Below are 17,177 nucleotides of genomic sequence, written 5' to 3'. Positions count from 1 at the left end.
CGCATACTTTACTGGCATGTAAAAATCCGCTGTGTTACCCGTTGCCCAGTGTGTTGCTAGTGCTATGGGTAATAGAAAGGATTATCAACTGCGTCTAAACCAATCAGTTTCATTTTTTTTAATATTTAACATGAAAGTATAATAATATACATTACGTTACTTTGGGACTTTCTTACAGAAATACACACAAACAAATGAATGCTTTATAAAAGCACTGGTCCGATTGTGTTCAATTTGTTTTTTTTTAAAAGTCTTCATATAAATGAAATATACTGTTTGTCTTTCTGAAACCACAAAACAAACTTTGTTTTATCTGATAATGAATACCCTATGATTAGAATCTATCGAAAATCCTATTTCATAACTGCCGTTTTAATTATCTCTATTTGAACAGTCACTTTTCAAAAATAATTTTGTGGTTATATATTATATTTATCACATTTTTATCTCAATATACGGTGAATATCACTCATAAAATAAATTGTTGATATTCAACTGTATGATCTTACGCCAGTTACGTCATAATTGAACATTACGTAGATTCAGGCGGATGATTGACGTAGAATGAGAAATTAACGAAACCAGTAGTTGAAAAGTGAAACATTAGAATTTTAAATGTGAAGCAATTAATGCTGTTTTATATTTTTTTGCATGAGTTGGTAAAAGCATGCTGGAAAAGAAATGTTTGTTTGTAAAACTTTAAGGAACTTCTTTTTCGTGCGTAACGTTGTTGACATCTTGTAGTAAATGTGTAAATGTGCAGCTTACAATTACATGTATAATGTTATAGAAAACATGAGGTGTAACAAAAAAAGTGGTAAAATATGTGATAAAAAGAATCTCTCATGATTTGCAATGGTACATGTTTTTTATCCAACTCATTGTGTGTTGCAAACAATTCAATGTTTTGATCTTTTATAGGCATCTAATAAATGCTTTCAATTTAGTTCATTTTTTTTTTTTTTCTGATCCTAGTTCCCTTACGTATGAATAGTGTTTTCTATGAATAACGTGTAATCAATTTGCCTGCCTTCGAGTGACAAATATAAAATTATATAGTTATAGTACCCTTTTTAAATAGGTAAAATGGTTGTTGGCATTATTTGACAAAGAAAATCTGTTTGAATGTAAAAGCTTGCGGTATATAAATATTGCCCTGGCTGATAATCTGTTAAATGTAAAAGCTTGGGGTATATAAATGTTGTTCGGGCTGATAATTTGTGACGACATCACTGCGATGCATACAGAAAAAACTCCTCGCCTGTAGATCATTTCTAACTGCATAATTTAACATTTAATTAGACGCTTGAATACTGGACGCAGTTGTTAGTTGCAAGACATATAGAATAACGTTGAACTCTCTGTGTAAACACACACACACACATAACAGTCACACAATAAATCCCTTTTATAACAATTAATCGGACCAATCCCGTGTAGTGGAATCAGGTACGGAATGACAAACTGACCTTAATATGGTTATCTCTTTATAACTGATGACCTATATTGACGTTTGGACACAGAACCCCATAACTCTGTCACAAGAAAATAAGGTATGGCTATTTTTATGGTATATGCAATTAACGTTATTGAGCGTTTGTTCATTTAAAAAGTACTTCTTTTTCAAACACCATTAGGTCCAATTTTTAGTTCAATTTTTGCGATTGCATCTTTGTTTATCGATGCATAAGTTTTCTTTGTAGATTTTTAGCATCGCCCCAAATGTTCAATATTTTGACATTTAATTCAATACAATACTTGTTGCAGCCTTCTTGTTTTAACTGGTAAATACCTATAAAAATATGGGTGTTTTTCAATTCCAAAATGTTTATCATTCACAGCAGCAAGAAATTTGGTAAAATGTTATTTTAACGTTTGACCGAAGGAACAATCTATTTTTTAATCTAATTGTACTTAATTAATATGAATAAGTCACTATCAATTGTTCTGATCATTTAATTTCAAAAGAACAATTCAAATTCTCTACAATCAACACACAAAACTTAATACTAGAGGAAATCCAAAATATTTTGTTTTTACATTATGAACAAACTATATTGGAAAACGAAAAATGAATATGAGGCATTTAAATACCATTTTGTATTTTTAAAGTGATATTATTTTTTAAACACATTTTGAAGCTCTTATGTTGTTTCAACTCAAAAAGATAAAAAATGATTTTATTTATTCGTCGACTATCCATTTGTTGTCATAATCGCATGGAACAATCCCACCTTAACCAACGTGACCAGATGAATTTCTTAACCTCGTATCAATCTGACACAAATATGCAAATGGATCTAAGCAAAAGTTTTTCGTTTTTGTTTTTTTATTAATTGAATAACAAGTTATTGTATTTATTTATGGAAGTTTTTATTTTTTTTTTTGGGGGGGGGGGGGGGGGGGAGTGGTAAACAAAAGAAATGTTAGCTACATTCATTTGGAACAGCGGACACAAATAAATATACATGTACTATGTCACCTGCTACAATAATTTGCCTATATAGATAACAAACTCAATGTATATTAGAACTAAATGAGTATTATAAACACAATGCCAAACAAATAAGGTCAAGATCTAGTAAATGAAGGGTGTCGATAGGTTTATAAAATTTAAGATATGGATTCTTTTAATTATGCTTCATAGCAGTAGCTTTGTTTTATAGGGTGTACCGGGGCTAACATTCTTGGTAAACACAATAAGAAATCAAGTTTTAAACTGTCATTTTCGATGAAATGTGAAGAAAATAAGGAACAAAGTTTAGTCCATTTCCGACTTATAAAATATATCTAGAATGCCTAGAGTCTCTCCAAAAACGGAACTAAACAAGCATTTGACCTCCTGTTTAAAATGATGTCAAATTTAATATCAGTATTGGAGTTACTTTCCCAGTGATTCAATATAAAATGTCAAGAAATTGTTTGATTTTCTACATAATGCATTTAAAACCGCAAAGAACAGAAAAAAGATTCTTAAAATCAATTATGACGTCATTATGGTTCTAGCATCAAAAAGACACTTTGGAATCTTTTACTAGATCTTGACCATAAGCAGCTAGTAGGTGTAAGCCACTTTTTTACTCTGACCCAAGTCTATGCTTCCATTACATTTTGCGTAATACCGCAAAAATAATAAATATCTTTCAATAGCTAAACCTCAACCACTCACTAGAATGAAAAATGTCAAGATTATCCGTCTTGAAACGCCTTTTTCTATTCAATACACATCAAAAATAGAAGGATCTTGCATTGCAAAAGATATGAAAGTATTCTAGATGATAACGTTAAAAAAATTGTTCGAGGTGTCCTGAACATTTTGAAAAGGAGGGAAGATGTGAACGTTTCCCACTTTGAATCTCCGTACGATATCGATGTTTGTTTCGATCCTGTGAAAACTCCGGGTAGAATTAGATGATGTATCGATAAAAAAATCTTGGAATGGTTCCTCTCTCTTTTCATATGAAATCCCTTTCATTGACAAGTATGCTTTTTTTTTTTTACTTAGAATCATTAAAAGGGAAAGAAGCAATAACTTGGGACATACTATAGATAACGGCTTACTATTCATCAGTGCTTTATCAAATCATGACATTTTGATCGACATTTATCTTGTTGAAAAATAAAATCCAAAACGTATAGTCGGGTCTTATTTATATCAAAGTACATGCAAAGAGCATTCACAGTAAACACAGTGATTATACTGAAATTGTATCATGGCTGTGGTGTTTTTCCTTTGTAAATAACGTGTACAATAACTGGAGATACACCGATGGGCGGAGCCAGCAAAAACTGTGCGTGTAAATACGTTATTGAACACCAAGGTAATTTCAACATTTAATTTCCGACTTGCACAATCGTTTTTTAATAAAGACAATCTTTTTTCACTTCAAATAAAACATAACATAACATTTCTCATAAACTGATAATTGCGAAGTCAACAAGTTCGGCTACTGATATGAAATGAACGTGCAGTTGTTATATGAGCAAGTACTGCTACCACCAGCTTCCAATTTCTCAGGGACGCGTACGTTCATTTTGTTAGATATATCCACGAGATGTCCACAAGCTTCCTCCGGTTCTTTCTTTGGACATTTAAGTTCTGGGGGATCTAATGCTTTCGAAACCGTGCACGCAATATCTGTATTTCCGCGTTTGTAGGCCCGCACTCCCATTTCTGACCGATGTCCCGTTCGACCCATTATATCCTGTTCATCAACTCCTTTTTGATAGAGGGCCGTTGCGCACGTTCTTTTGTCCGGAATGGTTGGTAAAGTTTCCTTTAAGACCGGCTTTTTCACAGATAACCTTCATCATAGATTTTAGTTTATTAACACCGACTAGTTGTGAGCCGTAACGAGGGGGCGAACCTGCCAGTGAACGGCGGTAAAACGGTCCTTCGTTTCCCAAAGCATCCAAGTATATCTTGAAGAAGTTGGCCATGCAGCGGTCCCCTTATAAAGAAAACAAAAAACTTAAATCAATTATAGCTGTACATAACATTCTTTAAAATAATTATCAGAGCCGAATAAAGCACGGAATTTTCATAAAAACGGAATAAAACGGGGGGTGGGGGTAATGATCGACTTACCAGGCTGACAGTAGTGTCGTATCTGTTTGTTATGTAGTTCCTTGTGAGCTAGTCCTCCCTTGAATGTCTTTGTTGACCTGCCCGTGAATTCAATGAATTTACCCCGGTTATCCTCACCAAGAAGAAACTGATTACATTCTAAAGAATGATGTTCGTCATGCCCCTTCAACCCAAACAACATGCAACAGTAAAAAAACCACGGTGTTTTGAAGGGGTTCTGCGTAGTTCATACCAAATATTCCTTTTTCCCAGATAACTGCTTCATCTTCCGGAAGTATAGGGTCAGCTTGTTTTCTTTTCCCTCCAACTCCTCTGCTTAACGCGTCCTTCATTTTACCGTCCAGAATTTTTCGGAACCCTGCAAATCTTGGATCCGCCCGATCGAGAAAGTTTTTGTCATGTATTTCACGATCACGTAAATATCTTAAAATACCACAGCTAATGTAATAAAGAGTTTTTGCAGGATATTCTTTACCGTCTTTTCTGCGTACTCTCATAATAAAGTGTCCTAATTAAAAGTTGAGCTGCACCGCGTCCATGGTTTCGATTTCTGGTATTAAGAGTGCCGGTGTAATGAAGAATAATGACCCCCGTAGAATAATGACCGGGGGTCATTTTTCTACGTAGAATTATGACCCCCCCCCCCCCCCCCCTAGCTGAAGAATAATTGGATTTTTCTAAAGAAAAATGACCCCCATAAAAAAATGACCCCCCCGCCCGTAAACATGGATAGAAATTGGTTACCCCGTATCCAAGAAATGACTTTGAAATTATTTATTTTTCACTCTGTTCAACTGATTTTGAAGTTATAAACACCGAACTTGTAAATAAATCGCTGTTTATAGTTTTTCATATCCGTAACAAGCACACGCAAAACACGCTGACATTGCCACAAATTGATTGATAACAGTTACGTTACTTCTCACGTTGACATGCGGCGGGAAATGACGCAAATAAAGAAAATTCATACACAATGAGGATATTGTGTGATAATTAACGAACAATAATCATGAAAGAATAATTGTTGTAATGATATAAGCAATATTCATTGATGAATGAATTATATCATATATCATATATATCTTTATGGAAAAAGACTAAGGGGCAGGTAACGTAGGACATTGAATACTTCTTATTTACATTTCTTGGGGAAAGTGAAAAGAAAAAATCATTCTGCGTTAGTTTTGTTTTCTTTTACGTAATACATGAACATCAATATTTTAAACATTTTTTGTAATGTTGTTTTGTGATCATGAATAGACTTTACTCCTCTGGAGAAAATTTGTGAAGAGTACCTGACTATAGTAAATCAAAATAGATAATATACACTGATCTATTATAATAAGAAAAGATTGTTTCTAAAAGCGTTGATAAGAGATTAGGGCCCATGTTAGGGTTTTATATCCCACTTCATTTTGATCACTCGATCTTTATTGTATCCAAAGTTACCAATGCTCATACAAACTATTGAAGCATTAATCATCTTGATATTAACTAAACTAAAGTATGCCGAGGATAAAGTAAAACATATTTTCTGTTCGAGTACTCTCAGTACTTTGACGATTTTCCTTATTGGCCGTTAACTTCTACTGGCGTAATGGCTGCTGTCAGTGCCTACTCACTTCAGCTTGGTTATAATGCCTAACAGTGGAGTAAACTTTTCATAACTTTGGTTTCATCATTAATTCTGGGTGATGAACTTGTATACCCAGCAGTTTGTATTGTGGAAATCCTCAATGCAAGTATAATTCATGGACAATATGAAAAATATAGAAGATGCGACGACGAAGCGCGAAGATGCGTAGACGAAAGTGCTAAGTTGCGAAGGCGAAGAAGTGATACTACTATTGCTTCTTCGCCTTTGCAACTTTGCACTCTCGCCTTCGAAACTTCGCGCTTTCGCCTTTTTAGCTCACCGAGACGAAGTCAATGGGAACATATGCTATACCCCCTGCGCGCATGCGTCGGCGTCCGGATCTGGTTAAAGTTTTAGTTGCAGCTCCTGTATCTAAGCTATTACTTGTCCTCTCTTCACCAAAATTACATGCATGATGCATCTGGATCTACTGAATCTGGTTCCTAACTTTCAGATGCTGGAGGAGGTTTAGGTTTTTGGAGCGAGTTAAAGTTTTGTGTTGCATGTGCCCTTTAATAGCAATATCTAAGTTACTGCTGGTCCGTACTTCACCAAACTTGCATGGATGGTGTGTCTTAAGATACTGATGCACCAGACAGGCTTGCGTGCTGAATCATTGCCATAGGTTTATGATTCTTGATGAGGTTTACTTTTTTGGAACAGGTCACATATTTTATAGATGATAGCTTGCATAGTTGATTTAACTATATTATAAATGAAACGTAGAGGTTGCTTTAAATGCAGAGCCTGATCACCATTATCAAGGATGCTAGAGAAATCTCCTACCTCACTTAAACCTGCTTGATAGAAAGATGTGGTTGTTGTTAAATGATGTAACATGATTCCTATGATATCGTATTGTATGATTTGAATCACTATTGTTTAATAGGATGCAATATAATACCATATGCTATATTGTAAAACGTTATATGATACGATAAAATATTGTATCATTTTTTTTTTATGATATGATATTGTGTCGTGATATTGTAATGTATAGTATTGATTTTTATGATACAATATTATAAAATATCGTATTATACGATATTGTATAATAAAACATTGGTTTAAATGATATGTTATCATATCACATAAAATTGTATTTTATGATATTTTAATATATATTATTGTATCATATGATACAATGTGTATAATATGATTGTATTCTATAATATTTTACTTTATCCTATGATATTGTATCATTTGATATGATACAATGTTGTATCAAATTATATTGTATTATATAATACAATATCATATTGTGTATCAAATATGATACAGTATCATACAATACAATATCATACTATAATATTTACATTCACTTTCTTCCCCTCTATTAAATTGCATTGGTTGATTTGAGTGATATTTACGCACAATACAGAAGACCCAATCACCAAATCTGGTGCGTAGGAATACATTAAGTATTCCTTAGTATTTCTCGAAGAACAGGAACTGACTCTTCTCGCGACTTCAAACCGGATAACGACCTGTTATTATACTTACGCTGATAAATATTTTATTGATGTAAATATATTTTGACAGTTAAATGAATCCAATTGATTAATTTCTTAGGTTACCAAGAGCAATTCATTAAATTACAGAAAGAAAAATAAAATTGTATATATTAGAATTTAAGGACGTTGGATCCTGCGATCAAAAGTCTCTAAGTTTTTTTCTTAAGTATTTTTTTATCATCTACACACATATCTAAACCAAAATTCAAAATAAAATTTTCGGGTCTATATGCTCCTTTCTGTGCTACGGTGTATTTAATATGACCTTTCTGCACTGAACGTGCAAATTGCACATAAATCGCTTTTCCCTCTATATTTTTTTATCGAAATGAACCATGGTATCAAATACAAATTTACATTATTTAGAATTAATAAAATTAAAATTATCATAATGATAAAATTTGCAATTTCTTCACCTTATTGATATTTTGACCTTTTGCACTGAAAAAATACTATTTTTATTCATAAACGATTCAACATGCAATTAAATAATTAAAAAGTCTCAAACTTTTTCTCAAATTATGACAGATTTGTCAAAAGAAACTTAAATATTCAGAAAATAAAACCAAAAGTATACGTCTATGATGTAAATTTTGAGATATGGCATGACATAAGCTAATTTAATGGGGAAATTGGAGTTGATTTTTTCTTTACTTTTATGAAATATCACTTAAACATGCCAATATATGTCTATAGAAATATTGAAATATTGTTGAGATATGTTTTTTGAAACAACACGAAGATATCCCAATGCAAAAACTATCTGAAAATTTGGTCTGCACGGAAAATACGAAAGCTAAAATTACGGTACTCTAAAACAACCGAGTTATGAAAAATGTTCATTTTCTTCTTCAAAACCTTCCGCCACAAAATATAGTCCCTTACTACGCTCTCTAAATATGGAATTTTTCCTTCTCTTTTTTATTCAATATAGTTTGTTTGTCATTGTAAAAAAGAAATTTACAAGTAGAATTTATATATGACACAGAATTTCAAGACTAGAGGTGACCCAAAATGGCTACCCAAAATCAGAGGATCGAACCTCTTTAAAACGCTGTGCACTATTTTTGTCAGCATATTTCGGCTGTTCCAGTGCCCATTCCGTTAATTTCACATAACTCGTTGAATAAGACAGAGCTTTTTAAAAACAGGTCATATTTGCGGGAAGGAAATACATGTTTAAAAAACGTAAATATAAGCATTGATTCATTTTTTTTTTGAAAGATGAGGTCTTATAAGTGCTAGCGCGCGTTATACAATTTGTATGCACACACCGTTGCAGTTATGAGACCACATCTTTCAAAAAAATAATGATTCAATGCTTAATTATACAATATAATATTATATGTTTCAATGTTATGATGCATTATTGCAATATGAAATTGTTTCATATAATACTATATTATATTATGTTTTATGATATTCTTTTATTTGATCAAATACAATTATAATGTATAACACAATACAATGTCATATCATACGTTACAATATCATATCTCACAAATTTTTACGGTATTTTATGGTTTTATTTGATATATATTGTAAGTATGATAGGATGTAATTTTAATTTTATATTATTGTATTGATTAACATATGAACATATGATAATCATACAATTTTTTAACAGATGATATACGATATTGTGTCAAAACAGAATCCATGAATATCCAAGATCATAAAGGATGGTTTTCATATAATATGTTAAAGAAGGTCTCATAACGGTGATGCCTCATAAAGGTGATGCCTCGTCTCGGTGAGCTTTGTAATCTGTGATAACCTATGTTTTATAACTGCGGAGCTCTCCATCGTTTAAAGGGTTCCGAGGCATATTTTGGAATATTTTTTAAATAAAATTAATAAAATTAAATTATCCAGGGGGATAGGGTCCGGACTCCCTCTCCCGTTTTACTGGGTGAAATTATTAATATTGAATTTACGGGGGGGGGGGGGGGGCCCTCTTCCCCTCTGAATCCATGCATGAGCAAGGAGTGTCGCATAATGAAATAAGAATGTTACTGTGTTTGGTCCACGGTAAACAGACGGCTGGTAAGTGACAGGAGTCTAGAAGTGCATATGTACACATTATGGTGGACATTAAATTTTGTGTGGAGTAGATAATGATAAGGCATATCCAGCACTGGTTAACATATATGTCACATATACACATTAAAATATTCATAAACATTCATAGTAAGCGTGATGGCCTAGCGCATGCGTACCAATAATAGCATGGATTAATCGGAAAATCTTGGCGAGTACGGTGCCTGTATTAAATTCTATGTAATCGACCGAGACTTGCTGAATGCAATCAAAAAAGGCTAAGGCGAAAGTGCGAAGATGCGAAGGCCAGAGTGCAAAGTTGGGCAGGAGCGATAGTAGTATCGCTCCTTCGCCTTCGCACCTTCGCACTTTAGGCATCACATCTTCGTGCTTCGTCGTCGCATCTTCGCACTTTTGCTCCTTCGCCTTCGCATCATCGCCCTACGTCGAAGTGGCCCTATCGGAACACCATAGATATATGATAATGTAATTGTTAAGATGACAACCATACCCCGATGCAATACCTCAATATCTTGTTATAACGGAAGAATTTTTATTTTCTAAGATACGTGTATACCCCTTCTTTCACTTTAAGTTTATTTGAATATGAATTATAATTTCTGTTACTTTCTTTAAACTGCAGCAGTAAAAATTAGAATAGTGTAAAGACTATTTCACAAATAATAGCGAGCGCAGCTCGCTGCGAGCGAAGCGAGCTCTAAGAACCAGTGTGCGCGGGAAAAAGAACGAGCTAAACCTACAGTTCATCAAACAATTTTTTTTGTCTACGTCCCATAATGCTCTCTAATGTTTTCACCAGTGGTGCTATGCCAAAAATGGCCGACTTTTAAATCATTATTTACGGTGTCTTAAAGTTTGAAGAAACGTTTTGAGTACCTCATATGGTTTTGTGAGACTCAAAAGATTTGTTACATGCTTCCATACGTTCGTATTGAGTCGAGAAACGTAAACAAAGACGAACAAAGTCATGGATGACGTCACAGTGCTCTCGCGCTACATTTCCCGAGATACATTTAGAGGCGGATCAAACATCTGTAATGAGTGTACTAGCTATTTCAGTATAGACTGCGATACCTGCCTCATTGACACATGATTTTAATTTTTTTTATATAGAGATTATATAAATATATACTAGCAAGAGCCATACTTTACTGTCATATCGACCCATTTTTAAGCTAATTGTGCATGCATGTACAGTATAGCCAGGCAAGTATTTATTTTATATTATTATAAATTTATATGAGTTGGGAGAAAATAAACAATAGGACATTTTGAACAAAATGAAAAGGAATGAAATGAAAAAATAAACAGTTAAAAAAATTATGTAGATATTGCATTTAATTTATTAAATTTAAAAGTGGGAAATTACACACCTTCAAACAGGGACCGGTCTCTCTCTCTCTCTCTCTCTCTCTCTCTCTCTCTCTCTCTCTCTCTCTCTCTCTCTCTGTATCATAACCATTAAAATAAGTACCTTGTGCATACTTATTGTTCTAGCAATATACTCTCTCAAATATTCTTTGAAGTTCGTTGATACCTAAATATTTAATAACACCAGGTTGACAATAATGCAAGGTATGTGTAATAAATTCTTGCTGCGCTCGCCAGAATGGTAGCACCGTAAAACATTTTTTAAAAAATATACTGAAAAACTTTAATCTACAAGGGGGTCATTATTCTACAGGGGTCACTTTTCTTCATGTGGAGTGTGGTCATTTTTATGAAAATGACACTTTTTCTTCAGGCAAAGGGGTCATTTTTCTACGTAAAATAATGAGCGGGGGTCATTTTTCTGAGTAGAATAATAACCGGGGGGGGGGGTCATTTTTCTGAGTAGAATAATGACCGGGGGGTCATTATTCTACGTAGAAAAATGACCCCCGGTCAATATTCTACGGGGGTCATAATTCTTCATTAGACCGGCCCTTGACACTGCGCGTTTCGTTCACGCCGCCAACTTTCAAATATGTTATATGACCAACGGCTATTTATTTTTCGTGTTACGATTTTCTTGACTCTCTATCAGAGCTTGAATTTCCTCTTCGTCAACTTCACAACCAAATCGTGGCTTCTCGGGGATTTGAAAATGTTCACTTTTTGTCACCACGTCTACGTCCAGAAACCCCGCCATTCTCTGCGTCCAAGCTTCTGTCAAAATTCTCAAGATTCTCCTTGTCTGCATCAAAGTCCATGAAATAATCTTCAAGTTTAATTTCTCCAAAACAATAGTTCATTTCTATTTCTTCGCAGGCCTGGGATAAAATTAGGTCCTCGTCATTTGACAAAAAATCCAGGCCCAAATCTCGTAAATCATCCGTGTTCACTGTGGGAAAGCTGCAGCCAGACATCCTCTCTCTTTAACAGTAGGTCAAACAATGCATCGAAGAATATACTGGCGGGAAAGGGAGAATATGCACGTGGTCACTTGACGAAATCTTTTTTTTTATTGGTCAAAATTAATATCACGCATCAGACACTCTTAATAAGACACTTACTATTGGTCAAGTTGAATATCAGGCATCAAACACTTGCCACAAGACACTCACAGGTGTTTTAATTGGCCCATGATACAAGAAAGTTATTGAATATTTATTATGGTGTATCCTGAATTATTTGGACGAAGGCCGGAGACTCGTGCTTCGCACTCGTCATCGCCCTTCGTCCAAATAATTCAGGATACACCATAATAAATATACAATAACTAATATTATATAAATAGAGTCTGTTTGGAAGGGTAACTGTTTGACACCCCGAAAAAATCGTTATAAACCGACGCGAAGCGGAGGTTGACAATGGTTTTCGGGGGATGTGAATTTCAGGCACTATTTATTTTATTATACTGAATGTATTAAGTTCAAAAAAAAAAATTACTGCTTTTATGCAGAAAGTGAATTCTACGGCGAACCGTACGCGCATAATTTACGCGCATGTAACAATTCGTTGTGTTACCCCTTGCCAAGTGGGTTGTTTACGCTGAAGGTAATAGAACGGATTACCAACTGCGTCTAAACCAATTAGATTTCAGTATTTAACATGAAAGTATAATGATATAATATCCTTTGACTTGTTATGACATATAATTCTCTTTCGAAACAGATGTTGTTACTGGTGTTATCCATGGTATGGCTCAAAGGTGAGTTAAACCATCATATATGAAATATGATGGTGATGTAGAGAGGGAGAAAAAACCAGAAAAGAGAGAGAGAGAGAGAGAGAGAGAGAGAGAGAGAGAAAGAGAGAGAGAGAGAGAGAGAGAGAGAGAGACAGAAAGAGAGAACACAGAGGGAGAGAGAGAAAGAGAGAAGAAAGATATATATAAATAGTAGGTATACATGTACATGTATGCCATAACAAAATATAAGCTTATAGAGTTAAAGGATTTTTCATCATTTGAAATCTATATTAAAAAGAGAAAAAAATCCTGTTGATATAATATTTGTTGTTTAAAACTTTATGTAATTGAATTTTAAGTTTTGAACTTTGAATAATTTAATTTTCTTAATCAATAAAAATCATTTATTATATGAACTTTTCAAGACGTTATACAGTATAATGCCATACAATAACACACATGTATAACAATCTGTTGTTTCTGTTGCTACAGCTATTGGTTCTCTGTCACAAACGGTCTGCCAGGACGGATGTTGTGAGACCGATTCCAGATGTACGGACTTTGATTTTATTATGACAGCATGTGTCGACCCTGTCCAAGCAACAACGTGTCCCGTAACCTGTAAAACGTGTCCCCCTCAGACAACAGCAACAACTACTGTAACAACTTCCGGTCCATGTCACGATACCAATCCTCAGTGTTTTGAGTTTAGTTTCATCATATCCGGTTGTTCTGATCCCGACCAGGCAAAACTTTGTCCACAGATGTGTGGCTTATGCTCCCCAACATCCAGCAGTGAGGTCACAACCGCGTTACCCATGACAACTGCAGCAGCAACTACGATGGCAACAACTCAAGCAGCTTTTGTTTGCGAAGACAAGGATGATCGGTGCGTTGATTTTGAATTTCTTCTTACCGCCTGTCTGGACAGTGAACTAGCTAAAACATGCCCGAAAATGTGCAATGTATGTCCAGCATCAACACAACAGCCACAAGAAACAACAACAACAGAAATAACAACAGTTTTAACAACAACATCAGCCACCACAACAACAATTGCAAAACCCTGTCACGACACGGATCCTCAGTGCTTTGATTTCAATTTCATTATGACAGGATGTGCTGACAGCGAGAAAGCTAAACTCTGTCCTCAGATGTGTGGACTGTGTACAGAAACAACAACAACAAAAACAACACCAACATCGACAACAACGATTCCTTTGACAACCACAACAGCAATAGCATGCGTAGATACGGACCCTCGTTGCTTTGAGTTTGACTTTATCATTGCAGCATGCGCCGACCCAAACCAATCGAGGATATGTCCGCGCATGTGCCAACTTTGTGATGCTTCTTCAAAATAAAACTAAGAATTCTGGTTATAACTACGTATATTTGTGATCGGCTTATATTTAGCATTATTTACTAAACCTCTTGGTTACAAGTTTCGTGACGTCGAAATGTTCATAGCACGCGCTTATCGCTTGTCGCTTGGATTATTGTAAACAAATGAAGTTGTTGGTACGTGATCAAATCTACTAAGAAGCCCTTTGGGCTTCAACGGATTTGATCACGTGACCAACCAACTTCATATCCCGGTGAACTTTTTAAATTGCCGTTTATTTCTTAAATCAAAACGCTCACTCATTCAGATCACAAGTAAAACTTTTACTTTTGGATGTGGTTGGTAGCATACACTACGCTACGTAAAACGATTGGAATTTAACGCCTGCTACATCAGAAACCAAGCGTAACTACAACAAAGGACTATAATTATTTGGTGTGGCCAAATACCTGCCACTCAGTTTTAACCATTTTTTTTTAAAAATGAAATCGCCATAAATCATTTTACATAGGATGCCTATAATTTTAATCCTGATTTTTTTTTAATAATTATTGCTTTTCGCTGTTCATCTATGACGTGACCTTAATGACCCACTTTCCCCATTTTGCGAACGAATGAAAATATTGTCTTTTTTTCTATATTTCACATTCAGAAATTGTGAACACATGTCTTTTCAAATACGATTTTAACAGGTAACAACCTGTTGAACACTTGTTATCGATATGATATCAACTATCTTCCACTTAATTTTATAAGCTCATTAAGAAACTATGATTTTGGGGGCGAAAAATGCATAAATTTGGTGGTGGTTTAATTTTCGTGGAATTCGCTTGCACCTCTCATCCACGAATTAATATCCTCCACAAATTGATGAATTAGAGGTACAAAGTCGTATTTCCTTTTATGAGTGTAAGAATGCACGATATTACGTCTCCACGGACATGCACAATTTAAACAATCCATGAAATTTGACCCCCACGATTTTTAATGATTCAACATTATTACAGTCATTTCATGCATATCTTTTACAATTTAATGTTATGCTATGGTATGCAATTTTAATGATATGCTATGAGATTGTGATGCTATACTATGAGATTTGGATGCTTTGCTTTGAGAAATTGAAATGAAGGGCTTAATGATATGATATGCTTTGCTATGCTATGGTATGCCATGAGCTTTGAACAAAAACGCCTCCATACACAGCAGAATTCCACACAATTCTAAGTAAAATACTAAGAAGCCAAAGTTTACCACAAATACATCATGTGAACATTTATTTTTTTCAAATAAAAACATTTAAAACCGAGTTAAAATGATGTTGTATGCTATGCTATGGTATGATATGACGAATGCGATTTAATGAGATTGTATGCTATGGTATGAGATTCCAATACTATGCTTTGAGATTTCAATGCTATGCTATGATATTTCAATGCTATACTATGCTATGGTGTATGTTGTAAAAGATATGCTTGAACCCCGACTGTACCCTAAAGTTCATTTTTTTTGTATGATACAATAATTCGATCGGAAATTCGGTCATGTTTAAGGTATTCAATGTATAATGAAGGAATATTAAACAATTTTGAAGCATTTTAAACTATCTAGATATGCATTGCTTGATAACTATGAAAGTGAAATGAACCAAATTCACATGACAGACAACATATAAGGAGCCGGTCATTTTGCACGTTAAATTTTTTTTTAAAGAGTTATCTCCCCTTGATGAAAAAAAGAAAATTTTTGTTTCGTCAAAATATCTGCGGTAAACGATTCATTTTATTTCATATTTAAATAAAGAGAAAGTGTATGCATGTATTAACCAAAAGAGTTTTACTAATTTTAAGTTACTTTTTACAATATCTTAATAAAACATACATTGCCCATAGACTTCAATGCAAAATTCAAGGTGTAATTAGTTGGGCCATGATACAAATTTTGAAAATTCCTTTGGTGGAGTATTTTTATTTGATAACACCTTCAAAATGCTATCATGATTAAGAATATCGGACCGTTCATTTATAAGGTACAACATGTGGTCGTTATACATTGAATACCTTAAAGGTATACTGCTTGAATCCTATTGTTAATTGCATGAAATAAATAATACCATTATTTAACGTAATCCCCCCCCCCCCCATCCATCAACTTCTTCAATTAAATTGAAAATACTACATGTACGTCTACGACTCTAGCAACACAAGTCTTGTTAAGAATTTAAGGTCATATGCTTTTGATAATAGCCTAACTCATCTTTTATAATAATGTTATGTGTTTGGCTTTTTGTACACACTGACTGAAAAAGGCAGTCAAAGATATATCACAAACCGACAAGCAAATGAAAAACAGCCTTCTACATATCGAAAATTATATTGAAATCTAAACATTATAGTAAGATAACAAAGACCAAATCAAAAACAGAAATGTAAAGTGAATCTTATTTTATGGAAACGAATGTTGCAAGGTCACGATATCACTGTCCAGTTCTCATCACAGCTGCCTCCACTAAATCTGCAACATAATTTGGCCAAATATAATGAAAATCGACTTAAAACGAACAACTCAAACTGCAAAATGAATGAGATAAAAAAAAATGATGTTAAGATGGCTAGGGCATGTCTTCAGGATGGAATGATCACAAATTACAAAAATCGTTTTAAGGGGGACACCACCAGGGAAAAGACCAAGGGAAACAATGTGGTGCGGGACGGTGGAATGTGAACTTAATAAACTTAAAATAACTTGGGAAGTAGCCAAGTCCACTTGGGAAGTAGCCAAGTCCACTTGGAAAGTAGCCAAGTCCACTTGGGAAGTAGCCAAGTCCACTTGGGAAGTAGCCAATTCCACTTGGGAAGTAGCAAAGTCCCTGACTAAGAAAAGAGCGTAGTAGCAATGTCTTGTGTAAACTTTATGCTCCT

The 17,177-nt window shown here is 34.3% G+C and overlaps 1 protein-coding gene across 1 annotated transcript; it reads left to right on the top strand.

Annotated features, from left to right (window-relative positions):
- Positions 1-1,450: 1,450 nt before the first annotated feature.
- Positions 1,451-14,301, top strand: LOC128171518 (salivary glue protein Sgs-3-like). The gene is made up of 3 exons (XM_052837297.1): positions 1,451-1,553; positions 12,896-12,932; positions 13,404-14,301. Exons 1-3 carry the CDS (start codon positions 1,497-1,499, stop codon positions 14,273-14,275), a joined length of 966 nt encoding a protein of 321 aa, XP_052693257.1. The 5' UTR covers positions 1,451-1,496; the 3' UTR covers positions 14,276-14,301.
- Positions 14,302-17,177: the final 2,876 nt, after the last annotated feature.

Source organism: Crassostrea angulata, chromosome 2, assembly GCF_025612915.1.
Source record: "Crassostrea angulata isolate pt1a10 chromosome 2, ASM2561291v2, whole genome shotgun sequence".
NCBI lineage: Eukaryota > Metazoa > Mollusca > Bivalvia > Ostreida > Ostreidae > Magallana > Magallana angulata.
The sequence above is the reverse complement of the archived record's forward strand: the minus strand, read 5'-3'. Positions and strand labels throughout refer to the sequence as shown.